The sequence below is a fragment of the Camelus dromedarius genome, chromosome 7 (assembly GCF_036321535.1).
Source record: "Camelus dromedarius isolate mCamDro1 chromosome 7, mCamDro1.pat, whole genome shotgun sequence".
Lineage (NCBI taxonomy): Eukaryota > Metazoa > Chordata > Mammalia > Artiodactyla > Camelidae > Camelus > Camelus dromedarius.
In genome coordinates this window covers 77,762,178-77,787,416 of record NC_087442.1, presented here as the reverse complement: position 1 = coordinate 77,787,416, position 25,239 = coordinate 77,762,178, and the positions used below count along the sequence as shown (strand labels likewise).

At 39.3% G+C, this 25,239-nt stretch overlaps 2 protein-coding genes across 4 annotated transcripts in view; one reads left to right on the top strand and one right to left on the bottom strand.

Annotated features, from left to right (window-relative positions):
• The window catches only part of COG5 (component of oligomeric golgi complex 5), a 240,196-nt gene extending 234,451 nt beyond the window's left edge, over positions 1-5,745 (top strand). Inside the window, exon 22 of the mRNA XM_031454688.2 lies at positions 943-5,745. Within this exon, the coding sequence (XP_031310548.2) occupies positions 943-1,057 (115 nt within the window). The 3' untranslated portion in view covers positions 1,058-5,745. The remainder of the gene's footprint in view (positions 1-942) is intronic.
• Positions 1,998-25,239, bottom strand: part of HBP1 (HMG-box transcription factor 1) — a 28,206-nt gene continuing 4,964 nt past the window's right edge. For 2 of the 3 annotated variants that reach the window (XM_010984838.3, XM_031454689.2), the window contains exons 2-11: positions 22,282-22,465; positions 19,348-19,576; positions 16,208-16,346; positions 15,765-15,876; positions 15,560-15,672; positions 13,269-13,425; positions 12,469-12,613; positions 6,402-6,719; positions 4,161-4,302; positions 1,998-3,089 (exon numbers count right to left, since the gene is read on the bottom strand). In XM_010984838.3, coding sequence (XP_010983140.1) covers positions 3,072-3,089; positions 4,161-4,302; positions 6,402-6,719; positions 12,469-12,613; positions 13,269-13,425; positions 15,560-15,672; positions 15,765-15,876; positions 16,208-16,346; positions 19,348-19,576; positions 22,282-22,465 — 1,557 coding nt within the window. In that variant the 3' untranslated portion in view covers positions 1,998-3,071. Of the gene's footprint in view, positions 3,090-4,160; positions 4,303-6,401; positions 6,720-12,468; positions 12,614-13,268; positions 13,426-15,559; positions 15,673-15,764; positions 15,877-16,207; positions 16,347-19,347; positions 19,577-22,281; positions 22,466-23,770; positions 24,509-25,239 lie in introns of those variants that run through there. The other variant, XM_064487694.1, reaches the window with a different exon arrangement.

The window sequence follows — 25,239 nt, the reverse complement described above, 5'->3', positions numbered from 1 at the left end:
ACGGACTCCTGGCAGGTATGTTTATTCCCTGTGAGCAAATGAAAAGAAGGAGCAGACCTGTCTAAGTAAGAATATTTTCAGTGTTTGGGAGCAAACAGGTAAGAATTACATATTAGATGGGGCTTGAGACGGAGTATGTGAGCTGATTAACGGTATTAACTTACCGTTATCTTAGAGTGTGGAACTTTATGACCAAAATGTGATGGTTATACTTGGAACTTAAATAGACCAACAATGAAAAATACCTTAAAAGGTTTCTTTTTAGCTTAACTGAAACATGATCTAACACTTAAACAGAACATCTGGTTCGGGGATTGGAAAACTTCTTCCGTAAAGGGCCGGACAGTAAATATTTTGGTCTTTGGAGGTCATGTGGCCTCTGCTTCAACAGCTGGGCCCTGCCGTTCAGTGCCGAGCGCCGCCGACCCCGCGTGAGCCTGCGGTCATAGGGCTGGACCCGGCTTGTGGGTGGTTTGCTGACCCCGCTCATGAGGACATACCTTGGCTAAATCCAGGCTGCCTTACCACATAATTTGCTAAAAATTAGAGCCTAAGAGCAATGTGTCCTACCCGTGGGTTCCTGTTCCGTCAGTGAACGGGAACCCACGGCACCCGCGGTGGCAGTGCCGGCGGCCCCGCCCCCGGCGCTGAGCCCTCTCCGCGGCGCGAGCGCCCCCTCGTGAGCCCTGCGAGGAAGACGGGCTGCTGGCGGCTTCGCGGAGGCCAACAGGAAAACGGAGGAAAGGGAAACAATCTGAGGCCAGAGCGCCTCTGACTGTGATTAGACCAGTAAGTACAGTGCAGACTCGGGGAGGGCTGCTGGTCACGTAGCTTGTGGAACTGGGCAGAGCAGTTCCAGAAAGGGGCTGCTTTTATATATTGGTGCTAAGCTGATTTCTTTCAGATAATTTTTTTTGACATTGTTTTCATTTTGGTTTTCAGGGGAGCCCTCGAAGCTTATGTTCAATCAGTAAGAAGCAGAGAAGGCAAAGAATTTGCACCAGTTTATCCCATCATGGTTCAGCTGCTTCAAAAAGCTACGTCTGCTCTTCAGTAATAACGTGAAATCTTTCCTTATCTCCATTTTGTGCTAACCTGAACAAGGCTGGCAATTAAATTGTAACTCATACTTCTAGAAAACAGCTACTATCTCCAAGTTTAAGACTGTAATTGACTTTACTGTTTTTCTTACTGATCGTTTTGTTTACCTCTTAAACTCTTCCACCTTAAGTAGCATAAAATGTCAAAATTCATCAACTTCAAACTCCATGGACCTGATCTTTCCAGAAGGACAGCCAACTCTTTTCTATGAGGTGGGTTAAAATTTCTTCCCATCTCATAGCAGAGTCCCCACTGCTTCTTAAGGGATATGATCAAGTTTATAGTAAAGATGCTTTTTTATCCTCACTGGATAAATGCACACAGCCTAGTGCTTTCCATACTTGGCTGCACATTAGAATCACTGGTAGCTTTATTAAAAAAAAAAACTTGATGCCCAATTTGTATCTCATATTAACATGCCTGGGGGTAGGAGCCAGGCATTAGTATTTAAAAAAAAAAAAGCATTTACAGCATGCAACAAAGTGTGGGAACCACTGTCCACCCAGAGCTAAGATGTGCGGCTAAATGTTTTCCACGTGTCATACTGTATCTTTACTAAGGGTAGAGCAAGGTTGTCTTTACACGGTGTCATCTTATTAAAAGCAGACTTTCTAATGCAGATGCCAAGATAAAAATTTTTACGAAGATTCTTATCAATAGCTGATAATCTGGTTTCTTGTTATTCTATTGCTCTTGTTACTAACACTTTGGATTTTTTTCTTTTAAACTCTTTGAAGTATAGTTGATTTACAATGTTGTATTAGTTTCTGGTGTACATTAATATTTTGTTTTATTGTTTAAGAAGTGGGTTGTGGGATTTTTATGTATTTTCCCTCCCCTGAACTGTTACTCTGATGACTCGTACAGAAAGTTCAGTCACAATCAATCGGCAGAAGTCAGAGATAAACAATTTTTTTTCATTTTATTTGAAATAATATACAAGAATATAGTGTGCAAAATTTAGGGGCAACATCATGAAGTGTAATGAACTGAAATCAATTTTCCAGCTGTGATTCTAACCAGGAACACCACTTGGTAAGTAACACGAAAAGCCATGATTGTAGCTCAGAGCAAAAGCAGCTGTATTGCCAGTGTGTTTGCTCTCATTGTAGACAGTTGGAGGAAAGTAAAGTGCAAGTGTTGCACTGGAAGTGCAAAGTCTGCCCCCACCAGATATACGATGACAAATACGATATTAAGATACGTGGCTGAGGAGATATAGGACACAAAGTTAAAAATACAATGGTGTCAACTGTTAATAGCACCATTACAGTGACTATATCCCAATGCTATTAACTAACTTGACCTTGGCCTGGGCTGCCCACCGCAGTAAGGGATGGGTGCTGCCACCCAGTGCCTCAGCTCAGCGTGCTCTGGGACCTGCAGCAGGTGGCGCTTAGGTGGGACCCTGACACCATCCGCCTGCTCCGTGTTCTGGTCATCTCTTGGCACTGGCCAGCCTGGGAGCCCCCGTGTTTGGCACAGACGCTGAGCCAGGCGGTGGCTGGTCAAGGAAAGGCCAGCTCCCAGCTTCTGCTTCATTCCATCTTGTGTACAATACAGATTAATAAGCAGTAAGGAGCTAATGTATGAACAGCAGGTACATATTTTTATACTCCCCTTTTGTACAATTTAAAATAAAACATGTATACACTTCTCCTTCCTCTTTCTACTGTACTTTAGCACCACAGGATATCAATTTTCAAGCCTATATTACCTGATAGACATATATGAAGTTTGGAAGAAAAATAAGGCAATTTGGTTTACAATGTTGATAGTTTTAGCTTACTTAATGCTCTAATGGAGAAAGCAAATCCTCACTCGTATTATTAAATCATTGCAAGACTCAATGCTATCAGTATCTTACGGCCACACGCTCCAGGACGAATCGTGAGACCTTGATCTTCTTAAGTCTTTCCATCAACAGTCAGTTTATGTGAATACAGACTTAAGAACATAAGCATCTTGGTTTAATGTTGTTGGGAGCCCTGTGGAGATAAAAAATTAAAGCTCAGTGAATGTTTACAATACGTAGTAATTCTACAAGTGAAAGCAAAGGTGGATAAATACAATGTTTATAACCTTACTATTTAAAAAGACTGCCTTCTCAAAGGTGGTTTTTAAAAGTCTGCTAACATCTGATGGTTCAGGCATCCGGAAAATGTATGAAAATGATGAGACAAGAGAGGTGGACTAGGATGAGCAGGAAGGATGGGGATCCAGGCAAAGTCCTACTGCGTGGAATCTGAAGGTAATGGAGAACTTCAAAAATCTAGTTCAGCCATCCTCTTGTATTGGAATCTGACTACTTTTTAAAAAGAAATTCTTAACACAGACGTGAACTGCATGTTACTACACAGAAATGGGCACAAATACACAGAATGAATCGGCACATCCTTGGCCCCCTCCTGCGAGGTGCTGATGTCTTCCCTTTATTTTTAATGCTGTTTCACATTGAGCTCATTCTGTTCTGTCATGTGAAGCTGTCTTGTAATTAATAGAAAACACTTAAAAGATGCTACTCTACTAATGGAAAAGCTCTATCAATCAAATCTATCCAAGATTCTTATTATAGTGCGAACTTGTTTACCAGCCTTCCTAGGCCTTGCCATTTTTTTCCTTCCTGAGGTTTTTTCATCTAGAAATTCTGTGCAGATGTCAGAAGTCCCCATGAAGGCTGGTCAGTTCACCCCATGCCTCCTTCCTCCTCAACCCACCACCAATTAAGAAAGGCTGCTGAGACATCCTACCCCAAATTAGAAAATTTTTCTATTGCGCTATCGAGTTAATAACAGCTATCAACCTAACTAGAAATACTACATTCTAAAGTTCTCCACTTGAGCATCTCCAGACGAACATTGCTACTTTCCATGTGAAAAGAGTGGCATTAATGATGAAAAGAAAAGCAGTCCGCCTTAGATGGTGCAAAAACATGATTAGGTTTTGAAAGTGTAAAGGCTGGGAAATAGCATCAACCGGCCTTTAAAGGCTTTAACAGCTGCTGCGATGCACCAGGACAGCTGTGGAGATAAGTCAGGACTGTTTTTGTTGAAACATACCGAATTGGTTCTTTTCCTTTTCCAACAGTCAGGATTTAAACGCTTTTGTTCTTCAGCCAATGCCTTCGCTTCTAATGTATACATCCTTCTCTCTTCATTCTTCATTTTCTTCCACCTGTCACCAAGGATCACACTTATGGCTCTGTAAAGTAAATATTTACACTTGCTGAAGGCAAGAATTTTTCAGAAAAGTCATTTCAAGTGCTGCTATTTCGGGAAGAAATAGAAGTTGAAAGACAACAATCTTGTCCAACATAGAGAAAGGGAAAAGGTCAAGGCGACAGCAGTCATTTCCAGTAAAGCCCCAAGTCATGCGGTCCATTCATCACAACCTTGGCAGTTAAAGCCTCCGGGAATAAGGCCATTATTTCCAATTGTCAACGGACATCTAAAATGGCTAAAAACTGGTTATTTTACACAGCTCAGATTTGAAGAAAAAAGTTAAATATTTCAAAGAAATGGTGTAAGTTAGTTAGGTCTATCCTGATACATTGGTTTTGCAAAGCTGTTTAAGCCGTTACGGCAGGTAACATTCAGTATCAGCAGCACAAAGTATTCACTACTAGAAGCTGTCCTTACTTGCTGGTTGCGCCCATAACCCACCAAGTAGTCATGGTACAGCTTTCTTCCTCCACGCAGCCCCAGTGAAAATGCACACTTACTGTGCATCTCCTAAGACAACACCAAATAAACCTTAGGCAATATTTATACTTAACACTTAAAGTCAAACTGGTCAGACGTGTGATGACTAATAGATATTTGAAACTATTTCCTATTTGTATTTATTCATCTGCCCCAAACCTACTTAAAATGTCTCATCAAGGACAGGCAGACACAAACTGTTTTCCTTCTGTGAAGAGCACTTAACCCTTAATTTCCTGACACTCAATACGAAACAAGGTCTGGGAAGACTACATGAAGTATCTACAAGTGATTTCATGATGACTGATATGGAAGCGAGAGAACAGGTATCTGAGCTTTGGAAAAAGTCACCACAGAAGCTCTACTCTGTAAAAAGAAATTAAATATATAGTAAATACATGTATTTTTTAATCCAAAAAAGCTAATGCAATTAAACATTGCATTACATGTTCTTTTATTAAAATAAGAACCAGTTTTTATAATCTCTGAGTTAAAGGTACCATATAATGGTTGACACTTTTACTAGTTAAATCGAGTAAGAAATACATATGTATCAATTCCCAAGTTAAAGATGCATTTGGTTTAAGTCGCTTCTCTCTTTAAAATGTAACTACTTGGGGTAGAAAAAAAAAATGGGTGGAGGTAGTTAAAAGGTACAAACTCCCTGTTAAAAGTCCTGAGGATGTAATGTACAGCAGGGTGAGTACAGTGAATCACCTGTATGGCATATTTGAAAATTGCTAAGAAAGTAGATCTTAAAAGTTATCACAAGAAAAAAATTCATAACTGTATAGTGATGGGTATTAACCAGAGTTATTACTGTGATCATTTCTTAATATATACAAATATCAAATGATGTTGTACACCTGAAACTAATGTCATATGTCAATATATCTCAAGTGTGTGTATATATATTAAAAATTAAGACCATGACTCATTCAAACCAGAATTCAAAACAATTATTTTATGTGCATAATCATTAGACTTTTCTCATGATCTCAAGGGTAAAGGGAACAAGGAAGAAGGGCAAAAGATCATTTTAAAGTTCTCCAAGTTCATGGAGAACTTGGTTTGCGGGTGAGGAGTGGAGGATTTTGAGAGATGAGGTAAGGGCACCAGCGAACAGCAGGAAGGGTTAGTGTTAACTTTTATTCCTGGGCTCTACTGAGGACACCTCTAAGCTAAGCTTAGTCTTTTGATAAATCTGGCAGTTACTACAAATCACCAATGCCCACACAATCCACAGCGTGACACGGCTGTACAGCAGTCACCTCCGTGAGATCTGACCCGGGAAGGTGTTCGTCTTCTCCATAAAGATGGAACTGTCAGCTGTTAAGAGCCGTGTCCTCTAACAGGCAAATGGCGCCATGTTAATTTTAGAAGGCAGATCCTTACCTCTTAGCTAACTTAACTACCTGTCTAGGCATTACAAAATAATTACTCATGACCCTAAAAAGTCCACTTGAACTTTTTAAAGTAAACCTAGAAAACAAAGAATTCAACAATAAAAGCTATCGAAGTTCACTTAACTATTCCAGTTCCTATGAAACTGCACTTAATACACTGAATTATTATAATCCAAATTATCACTCTTCTTACCTGTTATCTTTCCCTGGATACATCTGAGTATATTCAACTCTGTATTTTTTGGCAAAAAGCATGAAGGCATTCATTGGTCTTTTGCACTTGTTAGGAGAAGTGGCGCTCACAGTCCCTGAGCTGTGGGTTTTGACAGCTTTTGTATACAAAGAACTGGAAGAGAGCTGTGGTGATCCAGGCGAGCCACAGTTTTTACTGAATCCAGATCCCGCGAATTCTTGAGCTCCAGGCCCTCCACAAGACAAAGACGCACGACGCTGACGAGCCATACTACTTAGCACGTAGACTGCGGAAGAATCCATAGGCGTGAAGTCATAGCTAAAAATAAATTCATTAACATGGTTTTAATTCAGTGTAATGATCTGATTTGTAAAAACACAGGATTTGGGGGGAAAAAAAGAAAAAAACCTTAACATCTGACTAGAAATTTCAATGTATTTTACCTTAATGTTACCAACACTGTTTTTACAGCTTCACCTTTGACAACTGCTTATAGGATGAAAGCTTATATATGCATTTACTAAAATTTTCTCAATCTTAGTAACAAAAATCTTTTAAAAACACATGAGCCCCCACCCCAAAGGAATCTGTTACAGTCCACATACTTTACTCACAGCAAGTACCTCCTTTAGATCCCAAGCAACTCAGTTATTCCAACTTTAGACTCACTTTTTGACAAATCTGATAATCTAATTTGATGACTATAGAAACTTAAAATTAGAAAGTTAAAGTGGAGTGGCAGATATATCCCAGGCCTAAGGACTAACTCCTAAGAAAACAAAATGCTGAGTGAGGGCAGTCAAAATTGGTTAAATGTAGCCAAAGGAACTCACAGTGCACAGTAACCTGGGTCATTTGTTGAGATGCCAACAGTCACACGTTCATCAGTCTCCCCTACAGGCTGTCCATATATCACAACACAGCCTAACAACTAAAAAGTAAAAACCCACACTGATCAGGAAAGGCCATGTTTTGTTTGGTATATTCAGTTCACACAGGCATGGGAATAAGCTATCCACGGTATCATTTTCTCAACCAGCCTGCTCGGAGGTGTTCATTATCCTCTTTGTATGAGGAAAACAGGCTAAAAAAGATAAAATAATTGTCCACCCAAGGCCTCACAGCTACTAGCTCTAAACCCAGATCTGTCCGCCCACCTCCAAAGCCCCAGGTTTCCTCACCAGTACCGTGTGCTCGGCCCTGCTACCTGCTAACCTCAAGGTGAATAATCATCACTGAAAACATTACCTGAAAAGTAGAGTTAATGTAGACCACAGCCTGAAGATACACCCATCAAAAGAATTCTCGTTCCAACTCTGTTAACTCTTACTGCTTACACTTATCTTAGCAGAAAGCCTTTTATTCTAAACCCAACTCTATTTCTCTCCCTGAAACTGAAATTCTGGCAATACATCAACACAGGTTGATAAAAGCCATAGGAATAGTATCTGCCTATAGGTAAAGCAGTGTGAGATTACGATCACTCCGCAGACGGGGGCGGGGGGTGGGGGAGCCACGTGAGTGAGGAGGCCATGCCAGCCACCGCACGCAGCACAAGTGACTTCTACTGATTACAATCACACGTCTGCTCTTTTAAAGGTATTACATGAAATAAGTGTCAAGTATGACTCTAAAATTATCGAATAAATGCTTAGCAATCAGTGTTATGTCAGGGAAACAATTTTTGCTATCTTAAGCCCCTCCCACATATAATTTAGAAGAAAAGCAAACATTATAAATGAACCTGGCACCAAATTATAATTATCTACCATCAGTAGAGATTAATAATTTGAAACACCAAAAGATTTAAAACCAGTGTAACTGACTACTGAAATTTGAAAACTCCACCACCTAGTGGTACAAGTGTAACTATCATCCTCTTCCATCGCGGACACAGTTTAAAGCAGTTTGAAGTACTCAACACACAATTCAGGAATTTGACGTGACTACAGCATTATAATAGTACACACAATAGCCTTTTAAGGAAACTTCATCTTTTGCTGTGCTCACTATCTGTGGTTCTAAAATGGGCCCTGTTTCCCACCTCACTTCTACAAGCCATTCCTCAAGCTTAGAAGGCCCTTTCCCACCGTCATGCATCACTCAAACTCTGCAATAGTGTAGTCTATTAGCCATGTCACAGACTAACTCATTTAATACTCCCTCCCATATTACCCTCATTTTACTTTTTTTTTGAAGACCCATAGGAAAATTAACTTAGCCCAGTTTCCACAGCAAATCTATCACAGAACCAGGATGTGAGCCCAGAGAGTCCTGCTCCAGAGCTGTGTCCCTCCTGGGCCACACTGCCTGTCAGCCAGCACATACCCCACCGCACACATGGACTAATCCATTTCCTTCTCTAGACTGGGAGCAAAGAGTCAGGCCTATGTCTTAACTGATTTTAAATCCCCAATGCTCAGCACACACTCTGCTTTTACAATGTCTGATGACTGAATAAGAGAGTACATAATAATGTAAAATTTTAATTGGGCTCACAGTCTATCTATACCACTTAATAATGTAAGCTTGTGCAGGTTAAATAAACCCTGTAGCCTCAGTTTCCATACTTCTGAAATGAAGACAGCACATGCTGTGCGATGCTGCACCGCTGAGAGAACAATCTATGTAAAACACTAAAGGCAGAGCAGAGGCCAGCACACAGTAGGTATTCAACTGCAGTGTCAGTTATTGCAGAAGCAACCTCGACTGGTAAACTGAGTACTGAATCTGGATTCTGACAAGATTCAGGCTTGACTCTGGGTTCTGACACTAACAGCTATTTTCTGAACATGTTCCTCACTCTCAGCTTTAGTTCTCTCTCCCTCTGTAAAATGGGGACATCATCTACAAGACAGTCAAGAGTAAACAAGTTAGTACGTGTACAGCACCGGGACCTAGGAGGCATTCAGCAAGTTAAAATACATCACCTGAACAGACACACCAACTTCAGAAACAACTGTCCTAAACCTGCCTGATACTGCGAAGACTGGCTTCAATCCCCAATGTCTCAAACGGGCTTCTTCAACTCAAGTGCTTACTTGGAAGCTTCCTTTCTACAAGAGCCACAAATTGTACCTAAGAGCTTATCAGTTTATCACTGACATCTTCTGGTCCCCACCAAGCAAAAATTTCAAGGATTCAAGTGTCCTTCCCTGAATAGCACGACCCAAGAGCCTGTCCCGTATCCCCAGGGGGCACTTGGGACTTTAATTCTTGAGTTCCCTCTTGGACTAAGAGCTGCTGCTTCCTGCCCTTCTCTCCCTTCCTGACCTCCTCACGGCAGGCAGCATCTCCTCTAACCTGCCAAGTCATAACCCAGTCCACGGTGAAGATTTAGTCCACTTCCTGCTTCTCAACTTTTTCATGGTTTCTCCTGGATGAACTTCCATTTCCACTCCTTCACGAAGGGGGAAAGGAAGGGGGCCACTCTCACTCCACAGAGAAGTGAGACCAGTTGTCCTAGGAGTGAGCGCTGTTCAGTGGGACCAAATAATGGGAACCTGCTGTCTTACAAAAACCAAGAGACAGCCAAGTGTTCCTTCAGCTTAAAAAAGAAAGTTTTGCACTATGAAATACCTGATATATAAAAAAATGTATATAACATATAAATGTAAGCTATAATTCATACAAATAAATACGAATGAACTCACAATCTAATGAAATAGAATATTTCTGATGTCACTAAACTCCCACATTTGCCACCCACAGAGAACCACTCTCCTGAGTTATCATTCCCTCACTTTTCCAATAATTTCATTATAATACACTCATAAATACAACATATAAAAACTATAGCAACATTACATTAATACAGCAGTTATATTACCATGTCATAGACAATGTTTCATTGTGCAGAAGAGTTAACACTGCAGTCCTGCTGTCCTGTCAGAGGGTCACTTACAAAGCTGGCCCTGACGAGCATCTGGAACTTGGATTTCAGGAAGGTTCCCATCATTCCCACAACTGATAGGAGAGGCTTACTGTTTCTGAACTATGTGCACAAACAATACAGTTTACCCTAAACACCTGCTTTCCTTTTGGAAGCTTTCAATTTTGGTACTTGCCAGGCAGAGGCAGCCTACGCGACCTCTCCCACTAAAACCCTGGTGCTGAGGGTCTAACAAGTATCCCTGGTAGAAAGTGATTCGTACACACTGTCGGAACTCGCTGCTGAGGGAAATAAGCTTGTCCTGTGTGGCTCCACCAGGAGAGGACTCCTGGGACCCTGGCTGCCCCAGACTTGAGCCCACGTCTTCCCTTTTCATGATTCTGCTTTCATACCCTTGCGTATCCATAGCTGTGCGTGTGACTATGTACTGGAACCTGTGACAGCCCTCCCGCTAAATCACTGAGCCTGGGGTGGACCTGGGGACCCCCGACGGAACTCTATAATGTGTATTTTATATACTACAGAAAGATTATATACATTGATTTACACTTTTATTAGCTGTATTTCCAAAGAACATCTGATTGCATAAAAAATGGAATCATAACTATTTCTGGGAGGAATTTTTACTTGTTATTTCTAAAACTGACCCTTGTTTTAAAATGTATGGCCACGGTTCATTCATTTTCCACTGACAAAAAGAATTCCACGGTGTGATTACATCACGACATACACATTCACTCTCCAGTTCATGCGTGCTGATACTGTTCCCGTGTTTTTTACACCATGAGCAACACAGCTATGAAATGGTTTACACATCTCCTAGCACATGTCTCTAGGAATCTACTTCTCTAGGTTGACATCCAGAGGCACGGGATTGCTGATATTCAGTGTTGTAAGATGAAGCCGAATTATCTTCCAAAATGGTACAGTTTACACTCTCACCAAAACATAAGAGGTAGCACAGATCTACATCCTAAGAATACTCTGAGTATCAGACCTTAACACTGTCTTGGTTTTCAGAGTGTATATGAGAGACAGAGAATCAAACAGCATTTAGATTTCAATCTTGGACATGTTTGTTGATCACACAGCCTGTGCCAGGCCATGCTGGGTTTTGTTTTGTTTTTAAATAGTCTCACTTATGCTTTCAAAGTAAAAACATATTAACCTTATATTTTATTATATTAAACTGAACAAAATAAAATCTACAGGCCAGCAGGAACTCTTGAGAATTCTCTACTTAATGCCTATGGATTTGATAATTATTTTAAAGAAAGAATGGGTCTTAAAATCCCAGATATTACATATAGACCTTCTCTGGCTTCCTTCTGGGAGAAGGGTGACCAACTGTCCATTTTCCCAGGGATGGGGTTTCCAGGGATGCAGGACTTCCAGTGCTACAACCAGAAACGGTCCACACAAATTCAGACAGTTGGTCAACCTTCTTGAGTGTCCGTACACATGGATTCTTGTCCTATTCTGCCACTTACAAGGTAATCTCAGGACAAATCACTTCCTTCTATAAGTCTTTACAAATGTCAACTTTTTGCTATTTTTATGATTTTGTTAATCCATGCAACTAATGCCCTTGTCAAAATGAATATTAAACAAAGATACAGTTACCTAAAGGAAAAAAAAAAAGATACAATTAACAGACTTGTGGACTGGTTCAAGACAACTGGCCAGATTTAGCAGATTTTTCTTTTTTAAGTATCAAAGCTGATCTATTTAATTCTTGGTCCTAGGTGTTTTTCCTCATCTAAATGTTTTACAAACTCACTTTTCCTAAATGACTACTCAGTGTAAAACTCCTCTTGAACTATTATTTTACTTAAATTACCAAATATTTTTTCATTTAATCATATATAGTTGACCCTTGAACAACACGGGTTTGAACAGCTTGGGTCCACGTATATGTGGGTTTTTTTCAATAGTACGTACTACTCAGTCTATGGTTGGTTGAATCTGCCTATACAGAGGGCCGGCTAGAAGTTACACGTGGATTTCCGACTGTGTGGAGGATTGGTGTTCAAGGGTCAACTGTATATACTTCCTCTAACTAGTCCTTTTGTAATTCTCAGATCTTTAAACGTTTAACCTCTTAAACAGCAATCATTAGGGAGATTAAGCGTAAACTTTTGATAGAGAGGGGAAAAAAGAAGAATTCAATATTACCTTTTAAATGTATCAAAAACACCTGAATCATCAAAATTAATGGCATCGGGGTGTCCAGGAGGTAGACATACATCACCAATATGAATTTCACAACATGGAATGCCATGCTGTACCACAGTCAAGCTTGGATAAAATGAGGACCAACCTAAAGTTAAAGCAAACAACAGTTACATAAAGGATGGAGACTGACAGAAAGCACTCGATTTATTATACAATAGACATAGCACTTCTGCATCTTAAAAATAAAGTTATTACTTGAGTTTTTCTGTAACACAAGTCATGTATCTTTGCCACAAAGCAAGTCCAAGTATTTTATTTTGCAGTGTAAAAGCCTTCCAAAGTAATTTAATTCACCATTTTATTAATATAGCAATTCTACCAATCAGCACTTCCACTGACCTACAAGATAGTGATACATGATGATGATTGAGACCATGAAATAGTCTCTGAATCATGATTCAGGTATATAGCATATTTGGCAACCCTAAACCAAAATGCAATTACTAGAATACTCCATTCCCCGAACTACTTGAGACAACAGAGAGCTACTGTAGCACGCTACACGAATCTCCACGTTCACACCCACAGGAAGCAGAGCTCTACCTGACGACTAAGACACTCAAACATCACTAGGTTTTACTATATAAGGCATTTCTTATGGTAGTTTTCTTTAGTTTGAAAGTTTTCCCTTCCAAAAAATTTTTTTTCTTAATCATCAAAGAGTTATGCCACAAGACATGATTATAAATTTAAGAAGCTTTCTTTAAAACAGTTACTACAAATTCAAATTGAAGCCCTACCTTTATTTTTAACATAGAAAGGGTGGTCCAGCTTACACTCTACAGTAAGTAAACCATCTTCTACTGTACCAGGATCAAAAGTCAACTTCAGTACAGACTCGCCAAATGATACACTTTCTTCATGTGATAACAACTTTAGACCATCAGAACCATAGCCCTGGAAATACATGCATACAGTAAATAAATTGGCAGTATTCAATTCAACATGGAATGAAGTTCCTGTTAGACGTAAGATTTTGTGGAAACGATAAAAGTAAGACAGGATCCCTGCCATTAAGGAGCTTTCGACCCAGGAGTGAAGAAAGGCAGATACATAAATTACTACTATAAAGCAGACTAGAGTAAGCACTTCAAGTATAAATAATGCTAATGGAGTTTAATACAGAGAGGTATTAACTCCAAAAGAAGATTAGGGAGGGCTTTCAAGTCCCATTTGGACTGGGATTTAAAAGAATGAAATTTAGAAAGGCAGAAGAAAAATGCCTCACACCAAGAACAGTTGTAACAATTTCTCTGAAGAGCGCGACTTATTTGCTGAAAATGCAAGGTGAGTTCAGACTGCGAAGGAGGGCCCAGTCAGTCAGTGAAGGGATCTTAAAGACAGCCATGGTGCTTACACTTTCCTTTGAGAAGGTACTGGGAAGTCAACGGAAGCATTTTTATTAATTGTCAATTTTAAGATGAGGATAAAGACTAGGATAAAAGGCACCTCTAGTGCTCCATTTACTTGAAGATATTATGAGGAAACCCCATTACAATCTTGAATTGGCAAGTGCAGGGGTGGCAGAACTAGGCTAAATTTAACTTCAACTAATATTTATTGAGCATTTAGTACATGGCAGGTGCTAGGCTCCGAAAACATGAAACATTAAACACCACGTGATCCCTACCCTTAAATTCACAGAAACACAAAGGAGACAGACATGCCAATAGGTAGCTGTAGTATCCAGTCACTAGTGAACAAAGTAACCAATGAGAGAAAGGGATAAGTGTAAAAATCTTCAAGGAAATAGAACTGATCAACTGAATATGAAGGGAGGAAACCAAAACAGTCAACTTCCCAGTTTTGAATCTAGCAATCAAGAAGGATAATAGAAAAGAAAAGGGAAAAGAAAAGAAAAGGGAAAAAGGAGGCCAAAGGGGGAAGAAAAAGGTAAGTCCAGTGTTGGTTACACTAGTAACTAGATTACAGAATCTTCTAGTTCTTAGAGCTGTGAGAACTTAAAACTAATCCAATCCCATCTCACAGACCAGGAAGCCAATGTCTAGCAGCCTGCCCAAGGCCAGTCATGCAAACAGTTGCTGGCAGAGCAAGAAAGAGCCCAGGTTTCCTGACTCCGAGACCAGAGTGCTTTCCACAGGCCACCAAGAAGCTGCTGTGGGCAGTACGAGCAGAGGACGTGGTGACGAGGGTGAGGAGGCTAGAATGGTAGCTCACACTTGACGTCACGGGCAGATAAGCCACCAGTCAAAAAAGACGGTACAGTGGAAGAAGAATCAGGGCGCCGCCACGCTACACAAATCAAGAGAAGACAACCCACTGCGTCAAATGCTGCAGAGATGCCACGCAGAACAAGCAGGAAGCTCTTTGGAAATCAGAATAAAGCTAGTGGCCTTTGAGACAAGGTTAGTAGGGCAACAGACGCTGAAGTCAGACCACGGTGAACTCTGCTATAATGGTAACAGGCTGAGGGGGACACTGAAGGCAGCCATGAGAGGATTTTTCTCAAGAGACTCAACAGTAGGGAACAGCAGGATCCACATAGGAATTTTAAACAAGCACACTTCACATCCCAATTTCTCTGCCTACAGAGGAGATGGAGAAATTAAAGATTTCAAAGCTAAAGGTGACAACCGGTATTTATCCTAGGCTAGGGCCGCCCATTACAGCTTCTGCTTCTTTACAAAATGCCATGTTTTATGGGGTCATTTTAAAAGTAACAATATAATCAACTCTCAGTTATCCATAGGGGAATTAACCACTTTGTATATTACCTAAGGTAAGGCTTTGTTTTATTTATTCATTTTATTTTTAATGCCAGTTTAGTTTTCCCCAAAATACAGTGTATAGAATGCCAATAAATACACTTTTTTCCATATAAGAAAGCTTAATTATAAAAGTAAAACCTACAGTCACTGCTCCTCCCCATCAGGCTAATAAGCAAGAGTAGTCACAGAAACTCTTCCCAAAATGTAAGCTGTCACTTAAATATGAAAGTAAATGGAGGATACACCTGTAGATTAATAATAAACCTAATGTTATGGAAAAGTTTTAAGAATCTTAAATCAACCTTGTGAGTGCCCATCTGGAGATCTTCCTCATTATCACAACCTTCGGTTCTAGCAAAATCTTCAACATCCTGCCATTCCTTATTGCTTCCCTTATGAAAGCACAGTCGTGTGCCTACAGTTTAAGTAAAATACAAATATTAGATAGGTGACTAGTGGGCTGCACAAGTAAACTGTAACAAAGTCAAGGGTTCTTTTTTTTTTTACCTTTCAAAAAACAGTGCCATGCAGTTGAAGGCCAGGAATTGCACCATCCCAAATCATCATCATCTGAGAGGGAGGACATGCAGAAAATGCCAGACTCAGACTCACTGTTTGCCTACAGTAAAAAATATGACCAATTTTTTAATTTTTATTTTTTTAACATTTTGTTAATGTCTTCATCTGAAGGTTTCAGTGGGCGATTTAATCACTCTAAACTTAGGGGAAAAGAATACCTTCAAAAACTGAAGTTCTGGGAAGTTTTAGTTCAATGCATGCTCCCACTGCTAACAAACCTTCTTAATAGTGTACATAAAACCTAGTCCACAACACGATGAGACACACTACTTCCCATCTGCATGGGCTTCAAAAGAACTTAGAGAGGGAAGTTAATGTACTGCAGCTGCTGTGTGAACTTCATAAAAGTTTCATCTCATGAATACACTTACCCTTTCGTGTCTGACTGGTGTTTCCTCCTTCCAGTGGTGATGTGGGAAGGCTGGCTCACTCTTAGAAGAGGACACTGGTGGAGGGCGTGCATAAGAATGTAAACTTTTGCTAGTGGCTATGATGTGTACAGGAGATGATCTAAAATAAAGAAGCTGTTTTAGCTGTAAAGCAGCGGTCCTTAAAGTAGATCTTTCCTTGTGATGAAAAGAACGTCATATTCCTAATGCCAACGTTATTACATACAACACCCCTACGGGAAATACTGGTACAGACATCAAAATTTCCTTTATAGTATGTTGTTCCCACTTAACCTCTTACCCAAGCCATCTTCACACATTTTAAAGGTTTTTATCCTTTTCGAATTAGACAATGTACTTTAAATTCCAAATTACTGCTTCATTTGTCTATCCACTCATTCATACAATAAGGACATGTACAAGTGCTATTTTCATTCACGAAGGTTAATACCCCCTGTGCGGGGTTCCCTCTCCATTTCTGTCTTCTTTTGTTTAGTCACCTCATCTCAGTATGAACAGGGCATCGAAGCTTAATGTGACCAACACGGACCTCTACCTACCAACTACCCATATCAGTGGGCAATAACACCAAAATGTTTAAACTTAATACAGTAGAAAGCAACCTATTTGAAACTCCTTGTAACTGGAACCATTTCTGATACAAACTTGTGAAAAGCATCTACATATGAGGTTAGTTATTTTCCAGCATGATCACCTTAAAAAAAGGTACCTCTTCTGCCTTTCTGCTTCAAAAGCCCCTTTACCAGGCAGTGCTCCCTTTAGAGTACATGGGGTTCCCAAGAACACACTCAGATCCTTCCCCCACAAACGGATCAGCCATCCAGCAACATGTACTGACTCGGGGGTTTGGACAGCAGCCCAGAGGCTGACCTCAGGGTCTGGGAGGTAAATGTGAAGATCTCAAACCAGGACAGTTCTCTTGAGATGTCAAACACAAATTTAGTCCTTAACAGAAAAAGGTTTACACGTGTCTGTACTAATCCTCTTTTTAAAAAGGGGAGAGCCATCTTACTTTCCAATTCTCCCCTTATTCCCTGAGAAATCTGATTAGCCTCTCAGTTTTTATTTTCTCTTAACATTTTTTCATTGTATTTTTGCAGAAATTACTTTTAAGTGAGGATCTATGTATAAAACTATGCTTTCATTTCATAGCACTTCTTAAATAAAAAGCCCTCAAATTTCCATGTGTTTTAGCCTACTCTCCAATTTTATATTTCAAAATACAAATACTACATATTTCATCTTTGCCCAATTTCTTCCTTTTATTACATACATTTAGATCTTTATGAAATACTAGGAATGGCCAAACTGCTAAAAATTCCTTTAGTTCATTCCTGCTTTCATAACGAATAAAATGAGTTTATCAGTTCCTCTGTTTAACCATTTAAAAGAGAAGTAACAATGCAATGTTCTAAAACGTACACGGCCTAAATGTTCTGTAAAAATTAATATGCTCAGTGTGTCTGAACCACTAATTCCATGCTCTCTTCATCCTTCTATCAGTGCAGGGATAACACAGATTCTTCCTGTCCTCAACCCCCAGTACTGTACAGTTACGACTTCAGACATCCAAAGTTCAGTAACTAACACACTTCAGCACTCTACAAGGTGCGCGAACAGCCACTGACAGTGTTAGAGACAGGCAAGACGGCAGAGCATGACTCTTCGTCTCGTTCCCTATGAAGAAGGGGAACACAGAAAATGCTGCACAGAAGAAATTTACATCTTTAGGGAGCTACTCTTCTATTTTTTTTTTATATTAATTTTCTTCTCAGGGCTTTACTCAACTTTCTGTGAACTAAATTATAAACCCTCATAAGTTTGCTGTGAAAAATGAAAAGCATTATCTCTAAACTAGAAATAAAGAAAAAATAAAGTCCACCAGTAAAATCAGGGTTTGCTTTTTTAATTATGAAAAAATGTTTTGCTTTGTGACTATTTAAAAAATTACAATGAAAACGGGGACAATTAAGGAAGTAACACTTCAAAAGGCAAGTTTTCATTCCTGTAGAAATTTTCAGGGACTTAAACTGAATTTGCTCTGATCAAGACCAACTGAATTTGCTCTGATCAAGACCTGCTGAACAGAAGACAAACAGCAAAACTGAAGGGATCCAAGAAAACCAGGGCTTCACCCCTAACAAGTTTACTCTTTAGCAAAGAATTGTACTAACTTAGGAAAACTACCAAAATTCAGTCATTCCTGCATCACCTAGTATGGACTCTGATCTGCTCACCCACACGAGTACAAATCTGGGCGTTTCTCTCCCCTGCAAACTGTCATATTTAACTACGTCTTTTTACACAGCCATTTTTATCACCTTGGGAAGAGTTAATGAAATATTATCTACTTAGGTCTCTCTAGGAGTATTAGTTGGAAGCTTTCCTAGTTTCACAGCACAGTAACTCATTTTCTTAAACCCTGGCTTCTAGGTGAACGAAACAGTGGTTTTTATCAATGGGAGTCTACTTTCGTAAGTTCACGATTTTAGTATTAGCAACCATACAAATAACGTAAAGCCACATACATTGTGGGAAAAAACAAACCTAGACCAAAAGGAACCTGAGTCAAGATTGACAGAAGTTTAAAATAAAATGTTCAGGGGGATGGTATAGCTCAATGGTAGAGCACATGTGTAACATGCACAAGGTCCTGGGTTCAATCCCCAGGACCTCCCTTAAAAAGTAGAAAAGCATAAACCTAACTCCACCCACCGCCCCTCCCCACCAAAAAAAAAGTGATTAAAATAAAATGTTCATTTTAATTATGGTTCTTTAGACAAATAATCTTCATTTCTATAAATAGAAATTTATAGTAAGAGTATTCTTGGTCTAATTTATATTTTGATGCTTTTAAAACATTTACAAACATTTTTGACTCTGTTGTTCTCCTATCACTTTTATCTGATTCTCAAAATATGAAATTATAGTGTTGGGTAAAATAGCTTTGATCATTTTAAGACAAGGAGCTTAACTCTACCTGACTTTAATAAACCACTCAATAGAAGTCAATCACATTATCACTTTTAAAACCACAGAAAAAAATAATCAATAGCATTTTGTAATGGTAGTTTTCAATAAGAAGACAGCCAATGTCCCACCTGTTGTAAAAGGAGCACTGCATAAGTGGGCTTTGTGGACTGGTGGCGATATTCGCTAATTCTGTTAGCCAATCCACCTCATTTTCACCGTATGTGTTTTCTGATATGTCTGAGGTATTTTGGGTCCAAGATGACCTTGGATATTCTTGATGTGACACATCTGAACTCAGTTGGTATATGGCAGATTGAGTAGGATCACTCTGAACAGCCTGAAGTTCAGGAAGATCATCTGCAAATAAGCACACTCAAAATTACAAGAAGTTACTAATACAGGGAACAATATCACAATTACAGTTGAAAAAGAGGTCCTCAAATTTAGCTAATTAATTTTGTGAGTGGAAAAATGTAAATTCGGAACATTTTCTTGAATGAAACAAGTTTTAACTGAAAAAAATGACACCTTATACATTTAAGGGTCAACAGAGTCTGACGGAAAAGTAACCCTAACTAATGTGAATGCATAAACACCCGCAGCACCCAACCATGCCATCACCACTACTGCTCACACACTGTTCCTGTTCTCTGATTTTTCCCCATTTTTTATTGCTCACCTGGAAAAATCCATACACCACACTGAGACATTTTTGCTAACATGTTAATGAGAAAAGAGGCATTTTTGTGTGCATGTATGTACTTATTGTTCACACTTTACTAAAATGTTATACAAAATCACTGCAGTAAATAAAAACAATTTTCAAAGATGAAATAGTCATGGTACACATTTTTAGGTACTACTCATTCAACCTTATCTATACTAAATTTTTTTTTTTTTAAAAAGAGGAAGTCTGGGGGCGGAGGGCACAGCTCAAATGGTAGACCACAGGCTTGGCATGCACAAGGTCCTGGGTTCAATCCCCAGTACCTCCTCTAAAAATAAATAAATAAAAGTAAACCTAATTATATCCCCCTGAAAAAAAATTTAAAAAATTTTTTTTAATTTTTAATAAATTAAAAAACATTTTAAGTCTGAACTCAGTAACATTTACTAGTTATTTTTTCCAAAAAAATGTTTCCAAAATGTAGTCTATGATAGATCCTCAGCTACTCAAGAAAGAAAACTAGCAGTAGTCCTTAAGTACCACTCACATACATGCCAAGGCTATGATACTATAAGGAAGACTGAATTCCAAAAAAACCTGAATTTAGAAAATGAAAGGTTGGGAGAAAAAGCATCTTGCAAGACTTAAAAAAAAAAAAATCTCTGAAACACACACCTACAAACTCTACAGATCCACTGGGTCTCCAGTATCTGTCAAGAAACCCTTCTAGTCTTGGGAGTTCCCCAAAACTGTCACTACAAAAGTACATACTCATAATTCCTATTCAGGGGGAATAACCGGAATAGCTCACTAAACCCGAAACATCTGACAAGTACCGGTTCAGGACATTCGTCCGTAAAACTGACTAGAAAGCATCCCACTTTCCAGGAGCGGTCAAAATATCTAAGAAAACTCCACCCTCTAATTCTCCTGGTGATGCAGCCATTTCCCTTCCCTCACTGCCAACTTCCTTCTGTGACCATCACATCTTTAACTACTCTAAAGGGAAAGGGTTCTGTCTTTAAAGTTAAGTTTCATTCCCAGCTGACGTCTCTACTGCTTTAGGGAGGGGTACTCAGGCGCTCTTGGTGGGGCGGGTCTGCTCCCTCTTCCCCAGCCCGGGCTTCTGGCTCCGTCCAGAGGCAGCTGCTCCTGGTTCTTTCGGGCCATGTGCCGGATACTGCAGTGGAGGGCCGGGGTGGGGCCTGGCCGTTCTTGACAGTGGTCAGCACATGGCAGAGGTGGGCTTCCACTGGCCAGATCTCAACTTCTTGACCACCACACCTGTGCCACCGGCTACCCGCCCAGTCCCACAGTGCAATCAGCCCATCGTAGCAGGCGCCTGTTGGTAGCCGGGGCGCTGCGGGCCTTCAGGTCATTGGGTTCCGCGCTGCACGTCTGCTTGCTCCTCTCCATGGAGAATTGGAGCAGTCCTGCCCGACCAGACCATCCGAGGCGTGAGCACAGACCCGCGGCAGCTCTTCCTTTCATCATTGCCGCCAGAGACCAGAAAAATAGCGGAAACTACTTTTAAACTGAAGTCATGAGGGGTAGTACAAGGTTTTGACTCCTGAACCCTAGGCTCCTGATCTCCTCCTGAAACCTAAAATGTAATGATGGGGAATCAACTGCCTGACTGAAATGGTGCTCCTTGCTCAACTGTAACCACTACTCAATGAATATTGGGGCCCAGCAACCCCTTAGCACTCAAGCAGGCTATGTCAGGATCTCCAAATTCCCCAAGAGCACACTAGTATATAACCTCCTCCATTTCATCATTTGTAAAATGAGGATAACAACATCTCAGAGTCTTTGTGAACATTAGGGAAAACTGCACAATAAATGGGGACAAAGCCAAGATGAAGAGCTCGGCAGCAAGCCAAGGTTACCTCTCTTCATCACCTCAAAGCAATACGATGCCGAGTCATACCTCAACACACCTACACACTCCCACAGATCTCGTCTTTGGAGTAGCTGGGCAGCAGTGATAATCATAAACGTCAGATCCTCAAGTTTCAAGGGTCCACTGTAATCTCCCCATTGTACCAACACACCAGGCACGAAGAGTGGCCAGGCATAATTTACTGAGCTCAAAGGGATGTTTCGAAAGTAACATCTTCCGAAAAGCCACACAGCAAGGTTCTCATAAGGTATGTTGAAAGGCCCATCTTTACCCACAAAGACCATCTGTAAATGAGTCTATGATAACCAGAACTAGCCCAAAGTTATGTTGGCTTTAAATAATATTTTATAAGCAGTAACAAGAGAACACTGAAAACTCCTAATGTACAAAACTTCACATACTTTTTAGCAGTCAAGGTAGGTGGAAAAGCTGGCTAAACATGAAAATTAATCTGAATCTCAGTGAAACTCCTAAAAACTTAATTTTGTTTACCAAGCTCCATGTGCTCATCACAAGAGTTGTACCCAGGTGAGGATGGCAAGTTTTCATTACACTGCAGCAACTCCAGTGAGTCATTCATTCCTGAAGCTCTCTTGTCCATTACCAGCAGGAGTTTCTGTACTGCATTAGGCATCTGATTTGTCTTCACTTCCCACACCATGTTATGGTGCTCCGACTTAAAAAATAACATAAGAAAAAAAATTAAGTGATGTGATTTGGAAATGATGTAAGTATAAAATCAATCAGAGACATCACAATGCTATCTTTAACTTAATCATATACTGCTATTTGTATCCCCCTCAAATCCTTTAGACTGGGATGACATCCTGATATCTTGGCCTATAACCATGTAGTCAGCACTAAATTATACCCAAATCCCAAAGGATTAATAGCTTAACTTACATTTTGTTTCTTTAATCTGGTTACTCTCCTTTCAGACCCCAATACTGAGATCAACAGAACTTTTTTTTAAAAACTTGTATCTTCAAAGTTAGAAAAAAATTAACAAGCTTTTCCTCAATTAAATTAAAAAAGGCTGAAGGACTATTACCTCTCATAAAAATAAAAATGTTGTTTTCTTAATGAGATTTGGGACCTAACCATAATAAAAAGATACCTGTGATTCTGAATAGGCTACTATATCTAGAAAGATGCATAAGTGTGGGATATTTAGCTAAACAAATAGTAAATCTACCATTATCTCAAGACTGCAAAGTTATAACAAAGAAGAAAATAATACAGGTTAATACACCTAAAGAATTCCTCAGCAAAATATACCAACTAAATTTTATCATGAAAGTAACATGTGGTTAGACACCTGCTTCTGAACACACTCAAATTAGTTATCTACATGGAGGACAGAAGCAGGAAGATTTCCTGATTTTTCAGGCTCCACTCCAAATCTGGTTTTTAAAAAAAGTTCTAATGTGCTAATGTGAAATACACAAAAAATTCTAATATAACATATAGTTTTTTTCCTTAAAATAAAACAATAAAATATACTGCTGTTAAAAGAAGTCAAGTACCCAAGCCCAGGCTGATCAAAAAATGCAGCGAAAAGATATTTATACCAGAGCTTCCTAAGCCCTGACATAATCACCAACAAACATTGACAAATTATTTCTAGACAGGCTTTTTCATTAACTTTTTAAAATTATTAAATAAATGTTATCCTGACTATAAAATATATGAGTGCTGTGGGAAAAAAATGAAAAAAGCATTTTTAAAAAAAGGAATATAATAATTATTTCTAATCCCGCTGACCAGCTATACTGTTACATTTCAGTGTATTAGTTTACAACTCCATCTTTTTCATGCAGATACCTACAATCATTAATTCTTCTTCATATTTCATATTAAATATGATCAATATACTTTTTCCTTAATAGGTTCATAAGCATTTTCCTGTGTCATTTTTTCAAAGCTCTATTTTAAACAGCTAAATAATATACATCATAATGGTGTGCCAAAATTTACTTACCCCTCCTACTCCTGAACATGTTCCCAGTTTTTCCACTCTTCTAAATAATACTGAATTTATATTCTTTTAAGTATTTGCTGACATCTGATTATTTCTTTAGATTCCCAGAGACAGAGTAGTAGTTGGATGGCAATTAAACATCTTCTTAAGGCTCCTGACACATGTAGCCAAACTGCCTACTGCCGTACTTTATTTCTAATATTTTATATTGGATGCTTTCTGCCTGCACTCCTCAATTATTATCCATTTCTTGGACATTGCTTTAAAGCCTTACACAATACCAACTGTAAGATGTACTACGGAGTAGTGAGAAGGGCATAGGAGGAGATGTAAGGAAACATGGGTCTGATTCCAGCTCGATCACTTACTAAATCTAGGACCTAAGTGAGCTTCTCCCTAATTCAGTATCTCCTAATCTAGAAAGAAGGATAACGACACCTGCTCTCCTTTCCTCCCAGAGCAGGTGTGAGGCTGAACTGAAACAAAGTGAGTGAAAGATATGCAAAATGACTTCTTAAAAGATTTTTTTATCCCTAGACTGACATAAGGCAATACTATACACACTTTGGGTACTTAATGTCCTAAACAGAACAGTAATTGAAAATAATTAACAATAGGAGACCAAACAGCCAGCTATTTAGCTTTGGCAATTTCCTTTCTGGGAAATGTGTCAAGTTATCCAATATATCTCAATAAAAACCACATATCATGCCATGACTTTAAGCAAATAATGGTTTATCTAAAAGATGTAAGGCATCTTTTGCCTTGAATGAGGCATTCCCAAGAAATGAACACTTTTCCGTAAGGACAATCTACTATGTACTGATTGATTAATCAGTCCCATCATCAGATACAGCAAACCTGCTGGGGCATTAACAAATAATTTCCTACAAAATTGGTAGCTACAAGAGATGTGGCTAGTAACACAAACTGACTTCCTGGACAATTTACTTAAAATCTTTACGCCTTGTTTTTAAGATGGAAATAGTAAAGCACGTATATAGGTTGTAAAAACTCAGTGAACTAATAAATGTCAAAAGCTTACAGTAGTGCCTAACGGAGCAAACTCTCCATGTAGAGTGGCCAGTATTATTAGCAACTAGCAGACAATGGGAACCATTGAAGATTTTTGAACAGAGGTCTGACACGATGAGAATTATACTTTAAACGTTCTCTTTGTCTATTTAAAAAATCATATGAAACACAACTTGAGTTTGCAGGAACATTAAAAACAAAGATTTAAGGGACAGTGTACTAAAAAACAGAGTATATTCACATTCCTAATTTCTGTATTTCTGTCTAGGTAAGCCACCCACTCCCAGCTCCCTTTGCAAGAGTTCTCATAAAAGAAAAGGCAATTGGTAGTATCAGTGCAGAGTCCTTATTTAGTAATGCCTAAGACATGAGAGGAACTAGTCATTCTATGTTGAGTTCTCAGAACAGCTAATATTAATTTTAGGTAGCACATT